At 38.5% G+C, this 27732-nt stretch overlaps 1 protein-coding gene across 1 annotated transcript; it reads left to right on the forward strand.

The window, feature by feature from the left end:
- Positions 1-235: 235 nt before the first annotated feature.
- On the forward strand, positions 236-27503 carry LOC307125495 (GTPase IMAP family member 8-like). The gene is made up of 8 exons (XM_079815368.1): positions 236-339; positions 494-524; positions 788-838; positions 985-1020; positions 13732-14331; positions 19085-19126; positions 22244-22918; positions 25150-27503. Exons 2-8 carry the CDS (start codon positions 521-523, stop codon positions 27069-27071), a joined length of 3330 nt encoding a protein of 1109 aa, XP_079671494.1. The 5' UTR covers positions 236-339; positions 494-520; the 3' UTR covers positions 27072-27503.
- The last annotated feature ends 229 nt before the right edge of the window (positions 27504-27732 follow it).

The raw sequence follows: 27732 nt of genomic DNA on the forward strand, positions 1-27732 counted from the left end.
AAATTAAGAATAAAGTATTCACTGTAGGCTATTAATGAAACAAAACCACATAATTGTACTAGATGTGTGACATTAATGTGACAAAAAAAATAATAAAATAAAATAAAATAAAAATTACACAAAATGAGACTGTCAAAAAGCGTTAGGTTGTGCCCCAGACTAATGATTTATGGGTTCACAGAGGTCATTGCTCCTCAGCGGATGCTTCAAAACAGTGACGACGTAACGAAACCTCGTTTACTGAAAATCACGTGACTTTGGCAGTTTGACGCACTCTCCGTCCCACTGATTCAAGATTCGTAAAGGTCTCGAAGCTCCATGAGCAGTAAGCGCCCATAGGTACGTGTGTTCTCAGTATTAGTTGTAGGCTACTTTATTCATATGGGTAGGCCTACAATATTGCAGTATTATAAAGTGAAACAGTACATTAAGATTCCCGGAACAGTGTGTTCACTAACTGATCGTACTTGACATTTTTTACTTTCGATTTCAGGGTGCGGCCGAAGAACTAACGATCAAGATGGGTAAGAATGAAGTTAAATGCGTTACATTAAGAGCGAAATGTTTTATTTTTCGCTAGTCTAACAAATCACTGCCTTTTAGGATGCTTAAACTGTATCGAAATAAAATAGCCTACTATCACAGCGCATATCAGACTCGAACATAACCCAGATAACTTGCTGTATTTTCTCACATGCAATTTAAAATCTGAACATGTGTCACCTTGTGCTATATGTGTTCGGTATTTTTGGATGGTTTTTTTTATGTTGTGCTTGGTTTTGTCTAGATCCGTTCGCACGGCAGCAGTTCCAAAGGAAAGGAAGAGAGATGGCCCTAAGTAAGTGTCAAATCATGAAAATAATCGCAAAACTTTGAAAATAGTATGGGACGTTATCAAGAATGATGACGAATGTTACTTTAAGAAATGTATTTTTAAATGACTGACCTTAATCACAACGATCTGTCGTCTATTCACCCCCCCAGAAAAACAGCCATGGAGAAGCGATGGACATCCTAACAGTAAGTTAATTCTACCTTTTTTCAGATAGTATGTCTTTTTTCTTTTATACATCTGGTGAAAGTTTGATGTTTTGGCATTACTCTCACCCAGGCTGGATTTATGTTATTAAAAATACAAAAAATATGCAATATTGTAAAATATTATTAAAATGTAAATTAACTCTGTTTTCTATTTGAATATATTTTAAAATATAATGTATTCCTGTGATCAAAGCTGAATTTATCATCATTACTCCAGTCTTCAGTGTCACATGACCCTTCACTAATCATTCTCATATGAGGATTTGATGCTGAAGACACATTTATGATTATCTACGTTGAAAACAGTTGTGTAAAACATTTTTTTTTGTATTATTTGATGAATAGAAAGCTCAAAAGAACAGTATTTATCTGAAATGGAAAGCTTTTTTGAAAATAAATCACAAACCCGAGTGGAAATATATCCTCTATAGACTATTTTTAGCAGGTGTTACAGAAACATTTTTCCAATAAATATTCAGATTTAACCTTGAGCTTTGAAGATTAGTTTGGATTTTTTTGCTATTTTCAATGACGTGAATAATTATTAATTTCTGATAGGAATGCAAAATTATGCAAAATCAATTGGTAGTTATTGATATTCTGAATATAACGAGACAAACCTGTACATATTCAATCGCGTTTGCTACCATTTATTTTTGATCACAGTGCTTCAGTACACAATATAGGCTACAAACTAGTCCAAAAGTGTGCACATTTGGAGAAATATGTATTCACACATTTACCCCATATTTCTTTAGATAGAATAGAACCATAATTTCTTGATGACTTGCAGACAGTCTGCCGATCCATCAGTCAATCTTACGCAATAATAATTTACACCTTACACATTCTCAGTTTATTATATATAATACACTGTCAGAAAAAAAGGTACATTGCTGTCACTGGGGCGGTACCCTAAGGTACATAACAAAAAAGGTACTAATATGTACCTTTAAGGTATTAATATGTACCTTTAAGGTACTAATATGCACTCTTAAAGTATTGATATGTACCTTTTGAGGTACTAAAATGTACCTTTCAGGGGTGAGTAAGGTACAAAGATGTACCTTTTCACTTTTGTACCTTAGGGTACCGCCCCAGTGACAGCCCTGTACCTTTTTTTCTGAGAGTGTAGGCTATCTGCATTAGGTCACAATAGAGTGAGCAGAAACATTGTATTAATCTCATACTGGCTCTCTGAAATATTTTTAATGGTGCACGAAAAGCTCCAAAATGGGTTTCCGAAAAGCTCTGCATGGATTGAGGCACGTGAATCCCAAACGGTCTCTAAGCGGGAACGCCCACCGGCAACTATAGTTGCCGCAGTGTATAGGTGTCATTTTCCTTTTGTAAGTATTTTTCTAGATAGTAACTATGTTTTTAATCTCAATGACACGCAAGAAAACAACCAAATAAAGGATTTCAAGAGAAAAAAAAAGGTATTAACTTCCTTCCTGTCACATGAGACTGCCAACTTCCTACCCCTACTTTCAGGAAGCATAGCGAAGGCAAACCCTCCCAAAGAAAGGTTATTTTCATGTTACTAATAAGATTTTTTTGTTGACATATATATATACAGTGAGGAAAATAAGTATTTGAACACCCTGCTATTTTGCAAGTTCTCCCACTTAGAAATCATGGAGGGGTCTGAAATTGTCATCGTAGGTGCATGTCCACTGTGAGAGACATAATCTAAAAAAAAAATCCAGAAATCACAATATATGATTTTTTAACTATTTATTTGTATGATACAGCTGCAAATAAGTATTTGAACACCTGAGAAAATCAATGTTAATATTTGGTACAGTAGCCTTTGTTTGCAATTACAGAGGTCAAACGTTTCCTGTAGTTTTTCAGCAGGTTTGCACACACTGCAGGAGGGATTTTGGCCCACTCCTCCACACAGATCTTCTCTAGATCAGTCAGGTTTCTGGCCTGTCGCTGAGAAACACGGAGTTTGAGCTCCTCCAAAGATTCTCTATTGGGTTTAGGTCTGGAGACTGGCTAGGCCACGCCAGAACCTTGATATGCTTCTTACAGAGCCACTCCTTGGTTATCCTGGCTGTGTGCTTCGGGTCATTGTCATGTTGGAAGACCCAGCCTCGACCCATCTTCAATGCTCTAACTGAGGGAAGGAGGTTGTTCCCTAAAATCTCGCAATACATGGCCCTGGTCATCCTCTCCTTAATACAGTGCAGTCGCCCTGTCCCATGTGCAGAAAAACACCCCCAAAGCATGATGCTACCACCCCCATGCTTCACAGTAGGGATGGTGTTCTTGGGATGGTACTCATCATTCTTCTTCCTCCAAACACGTTTAGTGGAATTATGACCAAAAAGTTCTATTTTGCTCTCATCTGACCACATGACTTTCTCCCATGACTCCTCTGGATCATCCAAATGGTCATTGGCAAACTTAAGACAGGCCTTGACATGTGCTGGTTTAAGCAGGGGAACCTTCCGTGCCATGCATGATTTCAAACCATGACGTCTTAGTGTATTACCAACAGTAACCTTGGAAACGGTGGTCCCAGCTCTTTTCAGGTCATTGACCAGCTCCTCCCGTGTAGTTCTGGGCTGATTTCTCACCTTTCTTAGGATCATTGAGACCCCACGAGGTGAAATCTTGCATGGAGCCCCAGTCCGAGGGAGATTGACAGTCATGTTTAGCTGCTTCCATTTTTAATGATTGCTCCAACAGTGGACCTTTTTTCACCAAGCTGCTTGGCAATTTCCCCGTAGCCCTTTCCAGCCTTGTGGAGGTGTACAATTTTGTCTCTAGTGTCTTTGGACAGCTCTTTGGTCTTGGCCATGTTAATAGTTGGATTCTTACTGATTGTATGGGGTGGACAGGTGTCTTTATGCAGCTAACAACCTCAAACAGGTGCATCTAATTTAGGATAAAAATGGAGTGGAGGTGGACATTTGAGGGTCAGAATTCTAGCTGATAGACAGGTGTTCAAATACTTATTTGCAGCTGTATCATACAAATACATAGTTAAAAAATCATATATTGTGATTTCTGGATTTTTTAAGATTATGTCTCTCACAGTGGACATGCACCTACGATGACAATTTCAGACCCCTCCATGATTTCCAAGTGGGAGAACTTGCAAAATAGCAGGGTGTTCAAATACTTATTTTCCTCACTGTATATGTGTATATATATATATATATATATATATATATATATATATATATATATATATATATATATATATATATATATATATATATATATAATCTCCACATAATCGTGAAGGTCTCTAGAATCATCCAAACAAAACAATTCTTACAAGAGATCTATAGTTTTTTGTACAATTAGTCAAAAGTCCAAGCACCAAAACTATATTTGCCGGTGGGCAAATGACTTGTAAGTACTTATAATGGGGAAATGGGGTATACTGTGTTTACAGGTTAATAAATCAAGATTTTTGGTCTTTAGTGCTTTTTGCTTTCGTAATTTTTTTTATTTTTTATTTACCCCGAAAGAATGGAAGTGAAATGTGCCAACATGCCCCATAGGTGGGGTACATTGTAACATGTGGTGGGGCACAATGTAACATGACCAAATAACAGCTTAAAATGTTATAATATATAACATCAATATATCGGATATAATCAAAAAAATATACAAGACAAACTAAAATATTTTGTCAACAAAATACAATTATTAACTTTTTAAAATAAAATAATGGCATTTTTTAATCATTAAATATATAAGCATTTTTGAGTTTGACTACAAACATCGCTAAATACAGCTATACAGCAGAGTTCAAAACATAATAATAATGAATAATTTCTAAACATTAACTCTCAGTTATTATTCACCGTTGTTTCATGGTTTCTCAAAAGAATTAATAAAAGTATAGAATATGGCATATTTCTAATAGGGGCTCATTGTAACGCAGTGTTACAACACACCCCACCTGCACAACTGGGATTTAAATCTAGCTGGTTTCTCTGGTGTTACTAGGGTGTTCTAGCTGGTTTCTATGGTGTTGTTAGGGTGTTCTAGCTGGTCTCTCTGGTGTTGTTAAGGTGTTCTAGCTGGTTTCTCTGGTGTTACTAGGGTGTTCTAGCTGGTTTCTCTGGTGTTACTATGGTGTTCTAGCTGGTTTCTCTGGTGTTACTAGGGTGTTCTAGCTCGTTTCTCTGGTGTTAACTATATTTTACCAGTTATTTTGAAGTCAAGTCAAGTCAAGTCAACTTTATTTATATAGCGCTTTTAACAATGTAGATTGTTTCAAAGCAGCTTTACAGTGTTAAACAGGAAAATAATGCAGCATAATTTTATTCAGCTGTATAGCCATTCTGGAAAAATTTCAAGTATCATACAGTGACAGTGTGGGCTTTAGATCAATAATTTGATCAGTAATTTTGTTTAAATGGTTAATTTAGTTTATTATTTAGATGTATTTCGATGTTTAGTTGAAAAATTTAGTGTCCCCAACTGAGCACGCCAAGCCAGAGGCAACAGTGGCAAGGAAACCAAAACCCCATTAGGTGACCTAAAGGAGAAAAATAAACCTTGGGAGAAACCAGGCTCAGTCGGGGTGCCAGTTCTCCTCTGGCCAATTAACAAACAGCGTATTATTATTATTATTCTGGCAGTTTTACAGCTCGGAGGTCATAATAGATCAGAATATTCGAGGGACCGGGGGCAACATGCTGGAGACGGGTTTATTGAGGATGATGTTGATTAAATAATTATTAAAGTGCAATATTCGAATGATCGGAGGCAACACGCAGGAGACGGGTTCATTGAGATGCCGTGTCGATGAGGCAGTTTCAGGGGGAGTCTAATCACGGTCTCTCAGACACTTCGGGGTCCTGTGTTGGTCTTCTCTGGGCGCAGGTCCACCATCTGATCTGGATACGGCCCGGATCCAGCTGACTGCAGTAAACCTCGGGATAAAACAGAGAGACTAACATTAGCGTAGATGCCATTCTTCTGATGATGTAACGAGTACATCAGGTGTTATGGGAAGTGTTCCCGGTTCCGGCTGACCTAGTTAATGCAGCCTAACAATCATTTCATTGAAAAAGTGTTTTATGTGTATGCCACAGTAAAGAGATGTGTTTTTAGTCTAGATTTAAACTGACAGAGTGTGTCTGCTTCCCGAACAATGTTAGGAAGACTGTTCCAGAGTTTAGGTGCTAAATAGGAAAACGATCGACCGCCTGCAGTTGATTTGGATATTCTCGGTATGATCAACTGGCCAGAATTTTGAGACCGCAGTAGACGTGATGGAGTATAATATGTTAAGAGCTCGCTCAAGTATTGGGGAGCTAAACCATTTAGTGCTTTGTAAGTAATAAGTAAGATTTTAAAATTTATGCGATGTTTAATAGGCAGCCAGTGCAGTGTTGACAGAACTGGGCTAATATGGTCATACTTCCTGGTTCTAGTAAGAACTCGAGCTGCTGCGTTTTGGACCAGCTGGAGTTTATTTATTAAGCGAGCAGGGCAACCACCCAGTAGAGCATTACAATAATCTAACCTTGAGGTCATGAACGCATGAACTAACTGTTCAGCATTTTGCATTGAGAGCATGTGCCGTAATTTAGATATATTTTTAAGATGGTAGAAAGCAGTTTTACAGATGCTAGAAACGTGGCTTTCAAACGAAAGATTGGTATCAAAGAGCACACCCAGGTTCCTCACTGACGACGAGGACTTGACAGAACAGCCATCAAGTGTTAGACAGTATTCTAGGTTACTACTTGTGGAGCTTTTTTGTCCAATAATTAAAAATTCAGTTTTTTCTGAATTGAGTTGCAGGAAATTACCAGTCATCCAATGTTTTATATCAGCTATGCATTCCGTTAATCTTGTGAATTGGTAAGTTTCTTTAGGGCGTGAAGAAATATAGAGCTGAGTATCGTCAGCATAACAATGAAAACTAACGCCATGCTTCCTAATGATATCTCCCAGTGGTAGCATGTACAGGGTGAAGAGTAGCGGTCCTAGCACTGAGCCTTGCGGTACTCCATACTGAACTTGCGATCGGTGTGACATATCTTCATTTACCTCTACAAACTGATAACGGTCGCATAGGTATGATTTAAACCATGATAATGCAATTCCACTAATACCTACATAATTTTCGAGTCTATTCAAAAGAATGTTGTGGTCGATAGTATCAAATGCAGCGCTAAGATCGAGTAACACTAATAGAGAGATACAGCCACGATCGGATGATAAGAGCAAATCATTTGTAACTCTGACGAGAGCAGTCTCAGTGCTATGATACGGTCTAAATCCTGACTGGAAATCCTCACAGATACCATTTCTTTCTAAAAAGGAACATAATTGTGAAGACACTGCCTTTTCAAGTATTTTTGACAGAAAGGGTAGATTTGAGATTGGTCTATAATTGACTAAATCTGTAGGATCAAGTTGCGGTTTTTTAATAAGTGGTTTAATAATTGCCAACTTAAAAGTTTTCGGTACATATCCTAATGACAAAGATGAATTAATGATATTAAGAAGAGGATCTATGACCTCTGGTAGCATCTCTTTTAATAGCCTAGTTGGTATAGGGTCGAGCATACATGTTGTCGATTTTGATGATTTAACGAGTTTAGCCAATTCTTCTTCTCCTATAGCAGTGAATGAGTGTAATTTTTCCTCAGTGACACTACAATGCTCTGTCTGATGTGATGCTGTATTAGACGGCTGCATGGTTAACAAATTTTTCCTAATATTATCAATCTTACATGTGAAGAAGTTCATAAAGTCATTACTGCTGTGCTGTTTACAATCATCAGAAGTTGAAGCTTTATTTTTGGTTAATTTAGCCACTGTATCGAATAAATACCTTGGGTTGTGTTTGTTTTCTTCCAAGAGAGTTGAGAAATAAGCAGATCTAGCAGTTTTTACAGCCTTTCTGTATGTGATCATGTGCTCTTTCCACGAATTACGAAATACCTTTAATTTTGTTTTCTTCCAGCTCCGCTCCATTTTTCTGGCTGCTGTTTTAAGGGCCCGTGTGTGCTCGTTGTACCACGGCGTTGGACTATTTTCTTTAATCTTCTTTAAGCGCAGAGGAGCAACTGTGTCTAAAGTACTGCAAAAGAGAGAGTCAATAGTTTCTGTTGCAACATCGAGTTCTTCTATACTATCTGGGATGCTGAGCAGATGATACTGATGAGGGAGATTATTTAAAAAGCAATCTTTAGTAGCGGCAGTGATTGTCCTGCCATTTTTAAAGCGAGGGGGCGGCTTTGCAACCTTAGCTAAATTAAGTATACATGATACTAAGTAATGATCTGAGATGTCATCGCTCTGCTGCAGAATTTCAACGGTATCAACATTTATTCCATGTGACAATATTAGGTCTAAAGTATGATTATGGCGATGAGTGGCTCCTGACACGTGTTGCCTAACTCCAATAGAGTTTAGTGTGTCTTTAAATGCTAATCCCAATACGTCTTTTCCGTTGTCAACATGGATATTAAAATCACCAACAATTAGTACTTTATCTACGGCCAGTACTAACTCTGATAGAAAATCAGCAAATTCTTTGATAAAGTCTGTATTATGCCCAGGTGGCCTGTATACAGTAGCTAACACAAATGTTGAACGGGTTTTATCATGTACACTACATAGCGTTACATAAAGCACCAAAACTTCGAAGGAATTATATTTGAAACTAGACTTCTGAGTAATACTGAAGATATTATTATAAATTACAGCAACCCCTCCCCCTTTACCTTTCAGACGCGGCTCATGTTTATAACAATAATCTTGGGGGGTGGACTCATTTAAGGTAATGTAGTCGTCAGGTTTTAGCCAGGTTTCTGTCAAACAGAGCACATCTAGATTATTATCTGTAATAATATCATTAACAATAAGCGCTTTTGGGGAAAGGGATCTAATATTCAGCAACCCAAGCTTTATCAATTGTTCATCTGTATTATATATTTTGTTTATTTGTTGGACGTCAATTAAATTTTTACTGTTGAATGGTTTTGATGTTTTTTTGTATTTACTAATTCGGGGAACAGACACAGTCTCTATATGATAATATCTAGGTGAAAGAGTCTCTATGTGCTGGGATTTATCTGACTCCGGTAACGTGAGACAGCTAGCAGACGGTCGGTTTAGCCAGTTTGTCTGCTTCCTGACCTGGGCCCTAGTGAGTCAAGGTTTAGCTCTAAGACTATGTGCCAGATTACTAGAGAGAAGAGCGGCACCACCCCAAGAGGGATGGATGCCATCCTTCTTCAACAGGTCAGGTCTGCCCCAAAAACTTTTCCAATTGTCTATGAACCCTATGTTATTTTGCAGACACCACTTAGACAACCAGCCATTGAGTGATGATAGTCTGCTAACTATCTCATCACTCCTTTTTACCGGGAGCGGTCCAGAACAAAAAACAGCCTCAGACATCGTACTAGCGAGTTCACACACCTCTTTAATGTTAATTTTGGTGATCTCCGACTGGCGAAGTCGAACATCATTAGTGCCGACGTGAATAATAATCTTAGAGAATTTACGATTAGCTTTAGCCAGCACTTTTAAATTTGCTTTGATGTCAGGTGCTCTGGCTCCCGGTAAACAAGTGACTATGGTGGCTGGTGTCTCTATCTTCACGTTCCGTGTAATAGAATCGCCAATGACTAGGGCACTTTCAACAGGATACTCAGTGGGTGCTTCACTGAGAGGGGAGAACCTGTTTGATGTTCTAACCGGAACGGAAAAGCGGTTCTTTGGTCTGCGACTATGCTGCCTCACTGTTACCCAGTTTCCCTGCTGCGAGGGCCCTGCAGCCGGAACCGAAGAATGTACAGAGTTCACTAAGCTATTCGCATCCAAATCAGTGTCTAAAGCTGTTACATCCTCACTACTCTCAGATAAAGTATGGATGCGTGTTTCTAATTCTGAAATCTTCTCCGTCAGCCTAACTATCTCCTTACATTTATCACATGTGAAGCCCTTTTCGCCAGCGGAGAAGCCTATACTGAACATGTGGCATGCACTGCAGGTGATAATGACAGGAGAAGACATGACTTACCGTGTTTGTTGATTAATCCAATTTACCACTTACCACAATCGTTTGCTGGACACAATTTACTAATCCAAGTTATGAACTCAGAAAAAGGGAGGCCCGGGTGCAGAGATAACAAGCTAACAGGCTAGCAAAATGCTAACGTGTGATGGTGATTTAGATTAAAAGCTAGCGATGTCAAATTTAACGTGATAGGCAATTTTTAAACAATGTATGGTGATGAGTAAGTTATATTTAGCAGTAGAAGAAAGAGGAAATATCAAAATAAAGATTCAAACGTAAGCAAGGCTCTACAGAGCTACAGACTTGAGCTACAGAGCAACAGACACAGCAGGCAGACAGCTTGAAGCCCTTAATATAAAGTATGTGTCATGACAAATTGGATTATGCACTCTATGTCCTCCGCTATTTTTCAAATGCGCTCGTATCAATCTACTGCAGTGGTTCTCAAACCTTTTATACCAAGTACCACCTCAGAAAATATTTAGCTCTCCAAGTACCACCATAAAGGGTTTTTTAAACCTCATTGATTCTTTTAATCTTGTACAATCTGTGTCTGGACCCACACAAGAACATGGACACACACTTGATCACACCGCAAAGGGTTTTTTAAACCTCATTGATTCTTTTAATCTTGTACAATCTGTGTCTGGACCCACACAAGAACATGGACACACACTTGATCTTGTTTTATCATATGGTTTGCCTGTTATTAGTCTAGAGATCTGTGACGCAGTGTTTTCTGACCATATGCCTGTATTATTTGAGACTACTCTTGCCTGTCATACAGTTAAACCTCGCGCTATTGCACGGCGCTGTCGCATGATTAACCCTTCCACTGCTGTTCAGTTCTCGGTTGCTTTCAGTCAGAACTCCATCACTCCTCAGTCTGTATGGCACACAGATGAGCTTAGCTCATGGTTTCACTCCACCTGCCAAACTGTTTTAGACACTGTGGCTCCATTAAAATCTAGGCAGCCTAAAACTAAATCTGAGCCCTGGCTAAATGACATGACTCATGCTGCCAGACGTGAGTGCCGTAGAGCTGAGCGCAAGTGGAAGAAGGACAAACTGCAGGTGTCTCTTCAAATGTTAAGGGATTGCTGGCGTCATTACCAGGAAACTGTGAAAGATGCTAAAAGAAAACATTTCTCAGATATTATTCTGGCAAATTATCACAAGCCCCGTGTTTTGTTTAACACCATTGACGCACTTCTAAATGCCCCGCAAAATGCTTATATGGAGGCATCCCCTGCTATGTGTGAAAACTTCCTTTGCTTTTTTATTGATAAGGTCACTTCTATTAGGTCTCAAATTGTACCTTCAGCTCCAGACCCTTCAGTCTCTGTCCCCTGCTCGGCTGTCTTTGATCGTTTTGAGCAGGTGACTTTTTCCTCTTTAGAGGAGGTTGTTGGTCATTTGAAGCCATCGGGTTCTCCAAATGATGCTGTCCCCCCTCGACTTTTTAAGGAGGTTTTTCCCACTATAGGACCATCTGTTGTTGCAGTTATAAATAGTAGTCTGACCTCAGGTGTGGTCCCTGAAATTTTAAAACATGCAGTAGTTCAACCGCTGATTAAAAAACCTGCTCTAGATCCGTCAGTTCTTGCAAATTTTAGGCCTATTTCCAAATTGCCTTTCCTTTCAAAAATCCTGGAGAAGATTGTGTACAGTCAATTATTGGCCTTTTTGGAGGAACATAATATACTCGAGGTTTTCCAGTCTGGCTTTAAAACCTTGCACAGCACTGAAACTGCTCTTTTAAGAGTTTTTAATGATATCTTTTTAGCTACTGACTCTGGTGACTATGTTATCCTTGTGCTCTTAGATCTAACTGCTGCATTTGATACAGTGGATCATAAAATATTGATTTCACGTTTAAGGCAGTGGGTGGGCATTAGTGGCATAGCTCTGGAGTGGTTTAGGTCATACTTAGCGGATCGAACTTTTTGTGTTAGCTTAGGTGACTCTGTATCCTCCTCTGCTCCTTTTTTGTGTGGGGTCCCACAGGGCTCAGTCCTCGGCCCTCTACTTTTCTCTCTGTATTTGCTGCCACTTGGTTCCATACTTAGAAAGTACGGCATTTCATTCCACTGTTATGCAGATGACAGTCAGATTTATGTCCCTCTAAAAAAGAAAAATGATAATTCAGTTGGACAACTGCTCGATTGTCTCGACGACATAAAGGCCTGGATGGCACTTAACTTTTTAAATTTTAATGATAAAAAAACAGAAGTGATGGTTTTTGGAGGCACCACTGGGACCCCATCTGTAGATCTGGGCTCCTTGGCACCCTATATTAAACCTAGTATCACAAATTTAGGAGTAAAAGTGGATCCTGAGCTTAAATTTGACAGTCAGATCAAAGCTGTTGTCAAATCAAGCTTCTTTCATTTGAGGCAACTGGCCAAAATAAAGCCAATTCTGTCAAGACAACATTTTGAAACTGTAATCCACGCCTTTGTAACTACACGGCTGGACTACTGTAATTCGTTATATATGTGGGGGTTAGTGGGTCCTCCATCACCCGTCTCCAGATGATACAAAATGCAGCAGCACGTCTTTTAACGGGCACACGTAAACATGAGCACATTTCCCCTATTTTAGCTTCTTTACACTGGCTGCCTATTCAATTTAGGATCCGTTTTAAAATTCTGTTATTTGCTTTTAAATCACTAAATGGTCTTGCCCCGCCATACCTCTCTGAGCTTCTACACTCTTATAAACCCGGCCGCTCTCTCAGATCAGATGAACAGCTGCTCTTGACTGTGCCTAAAACTAAGCGTAAGCTCAGAGGGGACCGTGCCTTTGCTGTGTCGGCCCCAAAACTATGGAATGATCTCCCTTTGCATGTTAAGCAGGCCTCTTCTCTATCTGTTTTTAAAACCCTTCTTAAAACCCATCTTTTCTCTTTGGCTTTTGACACTTAGTAAGAGGTTGACTTTATTTTATTTAAATGATATAATTTGTTATTTTGATTGCTTTTATTCTGTGGTTATTAATTGTACAAATGTGTTTTCTGTACAGCACTTTGGTCAACTGTGGTTGTTATAAAGTGCTTAACAAATAAAGTTGGTATGGTATGGTATAAAGACCAACATTAAAATACAGTAGCGTGGTAAGCCTAACTATTCAGCTACATCTCTGCACAGTTCAAAAAACGAGGCAGTTTATTCCTAATAAGAATATGTATTGTTGTGAACCACTTTAACAGTGTAAATACACAGTTTGTACATTAACACTGCACTGTCCTTACATACAGGTAAATAAAATAATTGAATAATGATTAAATTAAAATGTGTTGTACCTAAAAGTTAAATTAAAACTGTACTGTACTTAAATGTAAAAAAAAAATGTATTTCATTTTAACATTAGTTTATTTAGTGATTCCTCTGTGTACCACTAGAGGCAGCGTGAATACCACTAGTGGTACTCGTGCCACACTTTGAGAACCAATGATATCGATATAAACGGTATTGCCTTAATCCATATTGTTTCTAAAAAATATATCGTACAAACTTGATATACCGCCCAGCCCTAGATCTTTGTATCCTTTTTCTATTTTTCATATTGATTTATTTTATCTTGAAGTCTTATCTCTTATTTTTAAGATTTGTATAGGTGATGATTTTTCAGTGTTTTTATCTTTATATGATGTGCTTTGTGTTTTTCAGTGTGTGATCTGAGGATTGTTTTTCTGGGGAAGAATGTATCAGAAAACAGTCGAGTGAGAAACGTAATCCTGGGAATTGATTTGCATGAGTTTGAAGAACCTACATCTTCACAGCAGCACACAGTAATCCCAATTAGTGGAACGGTGAAGGATAGAAAAGTCATGGTCATTAACACTCGTCATCTGCTGATTCCAAACATCTCTGATCATCAGATCACACAGACAGTGAAAGAGTGTGTGAATGTGTCTGCTCCAGGACCTCATGCGTTCATAATCATACTGCAGCACAATGACTTCACTGAGGAGGACACGAGAAGTGTCAAATATGTGCTGAAAAAATTCAACGAAGAAGCAAATAAACGCACCATAGTGCTCACGACTGATACACACGCAGGCTCTGTAGAAAATAATACAGCTATTCATGAGCTAATAAAGGAGTGTGGAGGAGAACATCTGCAGCTTGATGTAAGAAAACTAGAATGGCAATCAGAGATATTCAAGACAGTTGACAAGATACTCAAGAGACACAAGGAACAATATCTCACATGTGAGATATATGAAGATACGGAAGAATATGGAAAACACAAAGGAAGAAGAGAAGGTATTGTTCCAATTTTTTTTGTATGATTTTATCTTCAATATAACTATGTTCATGTAAATTTAAATGTGAAAAAACTTCCCAAAGGTTTATTGGAAAATGTGCCTCTACCTACATTTTTGCAAAACTCAACAAACATATCAATCAATTTTATATTCCTTTTCACAGATTAGAGGGGGCAGATTATCCATTGGTAACATTTTTTTTCTGTGTGGTTCCTTGCACAATACCATGCTATGCCCTGTAAATGCTTTTACCAAAATACATGATTTATAAACTAATACATTTAATGTTTGCATCACATGAGCTCCATATTTTTTTATGCACCTTATCGTAGTAGAGGTGCTTGGTAGCTCACCCGGTACAGCATTGTCTTTGCAATGTACTGTGTTTGAGTCCCGAGAAAGGGACTCTATTGTCTAACACTATTGTGACCTAACCCTATGTCGCAGATAGCAAGCAACCATCAACAATGTTAACTCAATGTGTCAACGTTAACTGCATTGAATCAACATCCCGTTTGCACCCACAATTGATGTTGAAAAAATAGTACAATGTAATTATTGTGTTCATATTGTATTGCAAAACACTTTTGCTGATATTGAGGTGGGATACAGGTAAAGTTAGGGACAGGTGTGGTGGTGTGGGTCAGTTTAAGGGTAAAGTTAGGGACAGGTGTGGTGGTGTGGGTAAGTTTAAGGGTAAAGTTAGGGACAGGTGTGGTGGTGTGGGTCAGTTTAAGGGTAAAGTTAGGGACACGTGTGGTGGTATGGGTCAGTTTAAGGGTAAAGTTAGGGACAGGTGTGGTGGTGTGGGTCAGTTTAAGGGTAAAGTTAGGGACAGGTGTGGTGGTGTGGGTCAGTTTAAGGGTAAAGTTAGGGACAGGTGTGGTGGTATGGGTCAGTTTAAGCGTAAAGTTAGGGGCAGGTGTGGTGGTGTGGGTAAGTTTAAGGGTAAAGTTAGGGGCAGGTGTGGTGGTATGGGTAAGTTTAAGGGTAAAGTTAGGGGCAGGTGAGAGGTGTGGGTAAGTTTAAGGGTAAAGTTAGGGACAGGTGTGGTGGTGTGGGTAAGTTTAAGGGTAAAGTTAGGGACAGGTGTGGTGGTGTGGGTCAGTTTAAGGGTAAAGTTAGGGACAGGTGTGGTGGTATGGGTCAGTTTAAGCGTAAAGTTAGGGGCAGGTGTGGTGGTATGGGTAAGTTTAAGGGTAAAGTTAGGGACAGGTGTGGTGGTATGGGTCAGTTTAAGGGTAAAGTTAGGGACAGGTGTGGTGGTATGGGTCAGTTTAAGGGTAAAGTTAGGGGCAGGTGTGGTGGTATGGGTAAGTTTAAGGGTAAAGTTAGGGACAGGTGTGGTGGTATGGGTCAGTTTAAGGGTAAAGTTAGAGGCAGGTGTGGTGATATGGGTAAGTTTAAGGGTAAAGTTAGGGGCAGGTGTGGTGGTATGGGTCAGTTTAAGGGTAAAGTTAGGGACAGGTGTGGTGGTATGGGTAAGTTTAAGGGTAAAGTTAGGGACAGGTGTGGTGGTATGGGTAAGTTTAAGGGTAGTGTTAGGGACATGTGTGGTGGTATGGGTCAGTTTAAGGGTAAAGTTAGGGGCAGGTGTGGTGGTATGGGTAAGTTTAAGGGTAGGGTTAGGGACAGGTGTGGGGGTATGGGTAAGTTTAAGGGTAGGGTTAGGGACAGGTGTGGTGGTATGGGTAAGTTTAAGAGTAGGGTTAGGGACAGGTGTGGTGGTATGGGTAAGTTTAAGGGTAAAGTTATGGACAGGTGTGGTGGTATGGGTAAGTTTAAGGGTAAAGTTAGGGACATGTGTGGTGGTATGGGTCAGTTTAAGGGTAAAGTTAGGGACATGTGTGGTGGTATGGGTCAGTTTAAGGGTAAAGTTAGGGACAGGTGTGGTGGTATGGGTCAGTTCAAGGGTAAAGTTAGGGACAGGTGTGGTGGTATGGGTCAGTTTAAGGGTAAAGTTAGGGACGTGTGGTGGTATGGGTAAGTTTAAGGGTAAAGTTAGGGACATGTGTGGTGGTATGGGTAAGTTTAAGGGTAAAGTTAGGGACAGGTGTGGTGGTATGGGTAAGTTTAAGGGTAAAGTTAGGGACAGGTGTGGTGGTATGGGTCAGTTTAAGGGTAAAGTTAGGGACAGGTGTGGTGGTATGGGTAAGTTTAAGGGTAAAGTTAGGGACAGGTGTGGTGGTATGGCCCTTTTAGTGCCATTCACTGGACATTTCACATTGAAAGTGTTGTGCAACATGCAGTGTAATATCATTTTGCAGAATTGTCGCAACAGGCACATATTTTCAATGAGCCAAGAGAGTTTTAAACTCATTATCTAGCACCTCAATTTCAATGCTCAGTTATATGACGCTTATATTAAAATTTAGGTTTTAGTGTTGTTTTTTTATCAGTGTTTTGCAGTTTACATTTTAGACAGTGTTTTTTATATCAGCATAAATCCTCCATCTTGTGGTGACTATGCATTGATAAACAACAACATCATTTATGAGAATATTTGTTAAGTAAATGAGTGAATTCAGAACATTAATTAGAATATACTAGATATGTTTCGAAAGCATCTCTAAATTGTGTTGTAATTAGTCTGTTTTGTACAAACATTAACTATTAATCCATCAAGCTATAAGGTTACAAAGGTGTATGGAGGACCAAACCTGCAGAAATAAAAAATGAATGAATAAAATAAATCTACATGTATATAAATTAATAAATAGGTAAATTAAAAATGTGATAATAGGAAAATAAATAACAGAATGAATGACTTGATAAAATAAATGATTAATTTTTAACCAAATTTTATTTTGTATTATGTTTCCCTTCCTTTTATTATTTTCTGCTTTTATTTATATATATATATATTTTTTGTTTTGTTTTTTGTTTTGTTTTGTTTTCAGTCAGACCAGACCAGCTAAGCGACAGAGAGGAGAGCTTTCAAAGTAAATGGTGGCCGGATAGTCCTTTCACAGACAATTCTTTAGCAAACAACTTAGCAATGTTTCCAGCACTTTGACCCGTTGAGAGATAAGTTTCAATAGTACTATCGGAAGCAAGTACGATGGACGTCCCACCATATAGTGCCATCTGACTCGCGCAAATTTTAATGTGCTGGGAAATATTTTGCAGAGTGCCTAACAATTCAGGCTGTACTTCAACATTCATATAGAATATAGCGCACCTAAAACATCTAAAAAAGTAATTTGATACATTATTTTTGACAGGTTGTAGCTCTCGCATATATACTATGGCGGACGTTTCACAAATAGCTAAGTTGTGCAACTTAGCGAATTAAGTCGAATGACTATGGCTGCATCTGAAAACCTAGGCAGTGACTCATTGCCTCGCTGCCTTATCAGACAATGGCTTGTAAAGCAGTGTTTGTGCATGAAGGCACCTCGCGAAACTAATTTCGTAAAGACTTCTTAGGTAGTGTAACCATTTAATGATCTACAGCAAAATAGAGAGAGCTTTGGTGAAAGCTAAACACATATTTAATTACTACATTAGTAATTTCTCGCTAGAAATGACATCAGAAGTATAAAATGTTGGTAAAAGACGTACATTTACACACAAACTGACCAGCAAACGCAACTTTCAGAAGCCATCTTTTTTTCCCAGCTCAACTGTCACAGAATGGAAAGCACAGGATTGTGGGATATCAAAGGCAGCGAAGGATACAAATATGCTGCCTTCAAAAATCGATCAGATGAAGCTAACATTAGATTTGGACGTGCCTTGATGCCTTCCTGCCTTAAAATGTGTCCCACGAAGGCAGCATTTTCTAGGTTTCAGACAGTTGTTTAGATTAGATGTGTTTATCAATTTACCTTTACTTTGAAAGCTCTCCTTTCTGTCACTTAGCTGGTCTGATGATTCAATGCGTCTATGCGTCAACCAATGATGCACTGATGATACACAAGGACCGCCCTCCTCATTTACATGTTGCACACGGAAAAGTAAAAATAAACTAATCAATAAATAAATCTAAAAAGAAATACATGTGGGAATAAATCTAAAAATAAATGTAAAATTATAAATATAAAAATTAATGAGCCAAAAAATTAAGTTAAAAATATATATTTTAAAATGTATAAAAGCAGAAAATAATAAATTATGGGAAAAATAATATAAAGTTACATTTGATTATAAATTAATTTTATTTATTATATCAAGTCATTCATTCTGTTATTTATTGTAGATACAATTTTAGTATTCAATATTACCTTTTTATTAGTATTCATAATCAGTTAATATTGTATCTGTATTATTACTTTTTATTAGTATTCATAATAATTTGTAATCATTGTATGCTTGAATACATTGGAGTGTGAAGTGATGTGCGTAGTGTAAGTTTCGATGTATATGTGGACTTAGTGGTTTGTTATACATTCCATGCTAATGGAGACTTAATGGTTTGTTATATATTCCATGCTAATGGAGACTTAATGGTTTGTTATATATTCCATGTATATGCAGACTTATACATTTATACATATTTATTTTTCTATTATCACATTTATGTATATTTTTATTATTTATATATTTGTATATTTATTTATTTTGTTCATTCATTTATTTTTACTTTCTGCACGTTTGGTCCTCCATACACCAGGCCTAGGGTGACAGCGTAGGAATGTCCTCAATATCAAGTTTTAACCAGTAAATCAAATTAAATCATATGGCTTCATTTGTGCAAAAACATATCCCTTCATGGTTGTTTAAATCTAGTTTTTTTTTATGTTTTACAGCCAGTATAGCAGACCAAAGTCCCGAGCGAAATCGCCCCAACAGTAAGTAGACAATTCTGCTGATTTTACCCAATAATTGAAATGGATATATGTATGTGTATATAGTACTGTATATAAGTGCTGTCAAATTTAATGGATTAAAAAATTATAATTAATTGGACATTTTATTTTAATTTAATTAATGACTGTTAATTATATCTAGCATTAATATTTTAAAATATTTTTATATCATCATTTAACAGTGAATCTCCAAATAAATGAAGAAACAACATAAATACGATTACTTTTAAATATGTGTTTAATGGAATCTTTTTTTACAAAGTACAATGAATGAAGGCCAGTAGCACTGATACCAATACTGATACTGATGTCTCTATTAAATGGAGTTCCCTTTCAGTCGGTCACGTTCAACATACATCGGACGTCACCGACAAATTGGGATCTCTTCAGGGAGAACCTATCAGCTTTGAGATATAGAGAACGGGCCAATGGCCATTGGCGTGCAAAATTTGCATCTCGCGCTCCACCCCGCACCGCGGGTATAAACCGGAAGCGAGGGCCGCACACTATTGTCATTCACAAATGAATTTTTGTTGAAAAATCAATAGTAATATATCACAAATTATATTAAGTAATGTTTAAATAATATTTGAAGTAAATGTTACTCAGGATAACTAAAAAATATAACTAGGATTCTTATGTAAAAGAAATGCAATAAATCACATTATATTTATAAGCATTGCTGGACCCACTTTATATTAGGGGGCATTAACTACTATGTACTAACATTTTAATTAATCATTTGATACAATGCACTTATTGTGTACATACATGTTTTTACATTGTAATTACATTAAAAAAAAATACCTGCATGTAATTACATCTGTAATTAACTTCTGTAGTTACATTTGTAAATACACAGTTGACCCTTCCCTTACACCAAACCCTACTCTTAAACTTACCCATACCACCACACCTGTCCCTAACCCTACCCTTAAACTATCCCATACCACCACACCTGTCCCTAACCCTACCCTTAAACTATCCCATACCACCACACCTGTCCCTAACCCTACCCTTAAACTTACCCATACCCCCACACCTGTCCCTAACCCTACCCTTAAACTTACCCATACCACCACACCTGTCCCTAACCCTACCCTTAAACTTACCCATACCACCACACCTGTCCCTAACCCTACCCTTAAACTATCCCATACCACCACACCTGTCCCTAACCCTACCCTTAAACTTACCCATACCCCCACACCTGTCCCTAACCCTACCCTTAAACTTACCCATACCACCACACCTGTCCCTAACCCTACCCTTAAACTTACCCATACCACCACACCTGTCCCTAACCCTACCCTTAAACTATCCCATACCACCACACCTGTCCCTAACCCTACCCTTAAACTATCCCATACCACCACACCTGTCCCTAACCCTACCCTTAAACTTACCCATACCACCACACCTGTCCCTAACCCTACCCTTAAACTACCCCATACCACCACACCTGTCACTAACCCTACCCTTAAACTTACCCATACCACCACACCTGTCCCTAACCCTACCCTTAAACTTACCCATACCACCACACCTGTCCCTAACCCTACCCTTAAACTTACCCATACCACCACACCTGTCCCTAACCCTACCCTTAAACTTACCCATACCACCACACCTGTCCCTAACCCTACCCTTAAACTCACCCATATCACCACACCTGTCCCTAACCCTACCCTTAAACTTTCCCATACCACCACACCTGTCCCTAACCCTACCCTTAAACTTACCCATACCACCACACCTGTCCCTAACCCTACCCTTAAACTCACCCATACCACCACACCTGTCCCTAACCCTACCCTTAAACTTACCCATACCACCACACCTGTCCCTAACCCTACCCTTAAACTTACCCATACCACCACACCTGTCCCTACCACAACACCTGTCCCTAACCCTACCCTTAAACTTGCCCATACCACCACACCTGTCCCTAACCCTACCCTTAAACTATCCCATACCACCACACCTGTCCCTAACCCTACCCTTAAACTTACCCATACCACCACACCTGTCCCTAACCCTACCCTTAAACTCACCCATACCACCACACCTGTCACTAACCCTACCCTTAAACTATCCCATACCACCACACCTGTCCCTAACTTTACCCTTAAACTGACCCATACCACCACACCTGTCCCTAACCCTACCCTTAAACTCACCCATACCACCACACCTGTCACTAACCCTACCCTTAAACTATCCCATACCACCACACCTGTCCCTAACTTTACCCTTAAACTGACCCATACCACCACACCTGTCCCTAACCCTACCCTTAAACTCACCCATACCACCACACCTGTCCCTAACCCTACCCTTAAACTATCCCATACCACCACACCTGTCCCTAACTTTACCCTTAAACTTACCCATACCACCACACCTGTCCCTAACTTTACCCTTAAACTTACCCATACCACCACACCTGTCCCTAACCCTACCCTTAAACTATCCCATACCACCACACCTGTCCCTAACTCTACCCTTAAACTTACCCATACCACCACACCTGTCCCTAACCCTACCCGTATCCCACCTCAATATCAGCAAAGGTGTTTTGCAATACAATTTGAACACAGTAAGTACATTGTACTTAGTTTTTGATGTAAGTACATAGTAGTTAAGGCCACCTAATATAAAGTGGGGCTGCATTACTTAAGTCAAATTTACAAACAAAGAGTAATTAAAATGTTCTGAGAAAAAAGAAATAAACATTTGAAATATATTAGTCTGTGTGTAATGAATGAATATAATATACAAGTTTCACTTTTTGAATGGAATTAGTGAAATAAATCAACTTTTTGATTATATTGTAATTATATGACCAGCACCTGTATTTACACTGAGGAGTGTTTTAACACAGTGTATTTAACACTGGGGAGTTGGCTGTGCAGCACTACACATTTTGCAGTCTCCCTCAACTAACACCTAATTCAACTCATCAGCTGCAAAAGACCAACACCTGAAGTGGGTGTGTCCAATAAGGGAGACATACAAAATGTGCAGTGCTAGGGGTCTTCCAGGACAAGTTTGAAAACCCGTACTTTATAGACAAATGTCTCTGCATATGTTTTTCAGTGTCACTGAATGTCTCAGGGAAACAGAAGCTGAACCTGGTCCTGTGTGGAAGTAATACAACACTTAAGGTCTCTTTGTCTAAACTTTTACGAGGGAAACCGATAAAACCTTCACATCACAGAGAGAGCAGTGAAGAGTGTGTGAAGAAAGAAGAGAAGATCCATGGGCGTATGATCAGTCTGGTAGAGCTTCCAACTCTCAATCGGCTCTCAGAAGAGGAAGTGATGCGTCAGACTCTTCGCTGTGTGTCTCTCTGTCATCCTGGAGTTCATGTTTTCCTCCTCATTGTTCCTGTTGGTCCCCTGACTGATGAAGACAAAGCAGAAGTGGAGGAGATCCAGAAGATATTTTATTCCAAAGAGCACTTCATTTTGCTGTTCAACTCAGAACTCGCTTTTGAATTAGATTTTGTCAAATCCTTCCCATCATCGCAGAGTTTAATCAGTCTCTGTGGAGGTCAGTACAGAGTGATGGGGTTAAAACAACCTGAAAACTCAAGACAGATCCCAAAACTACTGGATTATATAGAGAGCATGAAGACTGAACCATATTCACTTCAGACATATGTGAAAGCTCAAGAGAACAGAGTCAGATGTGAACTGGAAGAACAACATAAGAAAGAACTGAGTGAAATGGAGAGCAAAATGAAAGAGTTAGAGAAAATTCAGTCAGAAGGTAAGCAGAGTTTTTTGTATTAAGCTTTGTAAGAATTTAGGAATTACTCTCATTTACTAATTTTCTTAAACAAAAACAAGGACAACAAAAAAGATGTTAATGTCATACACTCTCAGAAAAAAAGATACAGTGGAGGTACAATCTTGTTCCTTGGGGAACAAAACATATAACTGTACCTTTAAAGGTACACAATTGGTTCTTAGGGTACAATTATACCATTGTTTCCTCGACTTAGAGCAGGGGTAGGCAAGTTCAGTCCTGCAGAGTTTGGCTCCAACCCAGAAAGATATCTATAGAAGCTCTTATTGAGAATTAACAGAGGTTTAGATGTTGATGTGTTATTGAAAAAAATCACCATTATGGTGATCAGTGTTTCATTTAGTTGGCCAGTTTAACTCTTGCCTCTTTATGTGAGTTTGTGGTGTTTGTTCCAGTGTTAACAAAACTCTTAATCTGTTCAAATCAAAAGAAGCCATAAACAAAAATTATCATGAAGAAAAATGTTTGAACTCATCACTGACTAAAAATGTTAATAAATAATATTCACCAACAATATTTCTTCAGGCCACTGAGCTTTTAAGATGGAAAAAAAAAAACTAATTCCTGCGTCCCAGGTAGCACATAGTTATCTATGCCCAGATCCGGCCCACACCTGTCATGTGTGGAATGATGATTTAGATCAAATACAAGCGTGGGTGGTCTGCTCCTGATTGTCATATCTGGACCACAAGCAGGCCATAGAGCCACATACATATCACATAAAACAATTTTATTGATAAAACACATTATTCCACATCCTGCCCAATGCTGTCCTTCAAACAAACATACCAACTGAATGCTATGAAAACATACATAGTGAATATATCTATATCTGTGCTATATACAAAAGAGTGCAAAATGGAAAAGCGCGTGAATTTTTAACACTTACAGATAAGGATATAACAGTAAAATGAAAGTTTTGCGCTGAGGAAACATATCCCACATTAAACAGCACACTGTCAAAGCGCCTGTCAGGGCAAGCCATGTTAAACCTTATGCTAATCTTAAAATAAGGAATTCTCATGATTTTGGGCAGCTTGGATCACATTTTTCTCCATTAGGTCACCTAATGGGGTTTTGGTTTCCTTGCCACTGTTGCCTCTGGCTTGGCGTGCTCAGTTGGGGACACTACATTTTTCAACTAAACATCGAAATAAATCTAAATAATAAACTAAATTAACCATATAAACTAAATTACTGATCTAATTACTGATCTAAAGCCCACACTGTCATAGTATGGAAATTGAAATGAACTAATGACATCAAATGGCTATACAGCTTAATAAAATTATGCTGCATTATTTTCCTGTTTAACACTGTAAAGCTGCTTTGAAACAATCTACATGTCAGAGTCAATAAAGAATGGATCCTAGTGCAGAGGTTGACAGGATAACAACCGTCTTTAATGAGAATATAAACAAGGCAGTCTGTCGTTAAGGCACACAGAACTGTTAAAACAAACTGAGAAGGCAGCTGATATGATCCTGTCTCGAAGAGGTGAGAGATCGGGACACCAGTAGAGGTGGAGGCAGTTCTTGAGAATTAATCACAGTCAGGAACAGAGAACCGCGAAGGTACTCTTGCAGCAAATGCAGAACTCAGACTAAACTTAGGCGCAAGGCTGTATTAGACAAACAAGACCAGGTGAGCACTTCCAAAGCAAATCAGACATGAAGAAAGCAGCAGTCGTAATGCATGACATGAAACAATGATCCAACAAGAGGCAGTATGAACAAACACTAGATAAAGGGTAAGCACTCAAACAAAAGTGGGAACAGGTGTCATCGCAAGGCAGCGGGCGCTGATCAGCGCTGATTGCGATGACTAACAGTTGCAGGTAGACAGAGAGAAGATGAGCCTAACGAGTGAGTGAGTAAGTGTGTGTGTGTGTGTGTGTGTGTGTGTGTGTGTGTGTAACAATCAGGAAGGAGAGTGAGTGAAGAAAAGGATAGTGAGAAGCAAAGAGAAAGAACCTGACACATGACACTACATTGTTAAAAGCGCTATATAAATAAGGTGACATACATATTGACATACATATCCCACTAATAGATAAAGGCATTCGTTGTTGATGATTTTCATTATCGATTAGTTTTTTGTGTCATTTGTAAGTCACTTTGGATAAAAGCGTCTACTAAATGTAATGTAAATGTTCGTTATTAATACATTAATTCTTTCAATGTGATTTTCAGGTTCGGAATGTGATGCAGATGATCTGAAGCGTTTGAGGATTGTGCTGATCGGAAGGACAGGAAGTGGAAAGAGTGCAACAGGAAACACTATTCTGGGTAGAGATGAGTTTGAGAGTGAGTTAAGCTTAGATTCAGTGACGACTGTTTGTGAAAAGGGAGTTGGTGAAGTTGATGGTCGATCAGTAGCTGTTGTTGATACTCCAGGAATCTTTGACACGACAGTGACAAATGATCACGTGGTGGAAGAAATAATGAAATGTGTTTCACTCTCGTCACCTGGACCTCATGTGTTCGTCATTGTGTTGAGTTTGGGAAGATTCACAAAAGAGGAGATGGACACAATTGATCTGATAAAGAGGATCTTTGGTCATAAAGCTGCTCGGTTCAGCATCGTTCTGTTCACTGGAGGAGACAAACTGAAGAAGCCCATAAAACAATTTGTCAGTGAAAGTAAAAATGCAGAACTAAAAAAGCTGATCACAGACTGTGGAAACAGATTCCTGGTTTTTAATAACACAGACAATCAAGACAGAACTCAAGTTATTCAACTGTTAAAGATGATAGAAGAGCTGAAAAACACCAATGAAGGTCAATACTTCACTAACAGCATGTTTGAGGAGGCAGAGATGTCCATTAAAAAGAGAATGGAGGAAATACTGAAGGAGAGAGAGAGAGAGATTCAGGAACAGAGAGAAGAATTACAAGCCAAATATGAAATGGAAATGAAAAACATGATGAAGAGACTCGAAGAAGAGAAACAAAGAGCAGAGGAGGAGAGAATACAGAGAGAACATGAGTTCAGAAAAAAAGAAGAAAATCTCATAAAAGACTTTGAAGAAAAAGAGAAAACAGAACAGAAGAAACGAGAGATTGAAAACCAGAAACAATCAGAAGAGGAAAACCAGCAAAGAGCTGAATATGATCAGAAAATAGAAGAGATGAAGAGAGAGATTGAAAATCAGAAATCACAGTATGAAAAGCAGCAAAAAGAAAGAAAAGAAGAAGATAGAAAGAGAGAAGAGAAATACAGACAAGATCAAGAAAAGATGAAAAATGAACAAGAGCGTATAGAAGAGTTACGTATGAAACAAGAAGAGGAAATAAAGAAGATACAATCTGAGGAGCAAAAGAGGAAGAAAGAAGAAGAGGAAGAGAGACAGAGATGGATACGAAAAATAAAAGAAAATGACAGAAAAGAGACTCAAGAGGAAATTAAACGACAGCAGAGAGAATGGGAGGATGAACGGAAAAGACAGATGAGAGAACGAGAGGAAGATGAAAAAAAGAGAAAAGAGAGATATGAAGAACAACTGAGAGAAAAACAAGAAGAACTGGATAAAATGAGAAAGAGATTTGAAAGAGAGAGGGATGAAGAAAGACAGAAAGCAGAGGAGGAGAGACAGAAACAGAGAAGAGAAAGAGAAGAAAAAGAGAGAGAATATGAAGAAAAGAAAACTGAAATGAAGAGACATTATGAGCATCTAGAACGAGAGAGAAAAGAGGAGTGGGAGAGAAGAAAACGAGAAGATGATGAGAGACGAGAAGAAGAGAGAAATACATGGAAGAAAAAGATAGACGATCTGAAACGAGAGCAAGAAGAAGAGAAAAAGAAAAGGGAAGAAGAAGAGAAGGAGAGACAAGCAAGAGAAGAGAAAGAGAGAGATGAAATGAAACAGAAACATGAAAAGGAAATAAAAGATATAAAGAAGAAACATAAAGATGAAGCCAGAAAACAAGCAGAAGAAGTGAGTGATTTAAGTGAGAGAAAAGATGAGCTCAAACTGATGCTGGAAGAACATCAGAAACAACATGAACTACTGGAAAAACTCTATCATCATTTTAAAAATGAGAAAAGTGAAGAAGTGGAAAATCTGAAAAAGGAGATTGAAAATCTAAAAAAGAAATGGTGTAGACTTATGTGAAACTATGATATTCATAAGGGAGATGAACATGAATGCTTTGTTAGGGCAAGTGAACATATTTTTTTTTTTTCTTGCTGTGGTTTAAGTGAGCTATCATATGCGGGACAACAAGCATGAACAATGAAGCCACAAAAAAACCCAGATTTTAAAGACAAAATTATTGTAACTGCAAAGCCTCTAAGAAACTGAACAAAGCTACTCTGTGATTCATTTTAAGTCTAATCTCACAAATCTGATTTTAAACCCCCAGGGGTCAGCCGCCTTGATTTTTTTCTTGTCAGTGCCAAAAGAGACTCGAATAAGTCCATCGATTATTATCATATAGACAAGTTATACATCATTTAAAACCGTTAAGTACAGTCTCTACTTTTAGTTGTGTATACAAAATGTTTTGCTTTTCATAAAATAAATAAAAAGAACATGATGCCCGTTCAGCCGCCTCTCTGTCAGTGAAATCTATTCTGAAATGCGTCTGAGAATGAGCTGTAACTCAGCGAATGCTTGCCACAAAGACATGAGACAAATGTCTAAAGAAACGTTGAAATGCCAGGTTTTAAAAAAACGTGAAAACAAATATTCTCTGTTAATGTAATTTGTCCACAGTTTCTATGGAGGCCCCGAATGGGTTAGCCCACACTGTTAGACCTTACCATGCTTTTTT

This window comes from Gobio gobio (assembly GCF_949357685.1).
Source record: "Gobio gobio genome assembly, chromosome: 1".
Classification (NCBI taxonomy): Eukaryota; Metazoa; Chordata; class Actinopteri; order Cypriniformes; family Gobionidae; genus Gobio; species Gobio gobio.

What these genes read in the sequence shown, in the direction of transcription:
- LOC307125495 (XM_079815368.1), top strand. An exon ending in AAGCGATGGACATCCTAACA is followed by an intron (nt 1,021 to 13,731) that starts GTAAGTTAATTC and finishes TGTGTTTTTCAG; the next exon opens with TGTGTGATCTGAGGATTGTT. An exon ending in ACACAAAGGAAGAAGAGAAG is followed by an intron (nt 14,332 to 19,084) that starts GTATTGTTCCAA and finishes TATGTTTTACAG; the next exon opens with CCAGTATAGCAGACCAAAGT.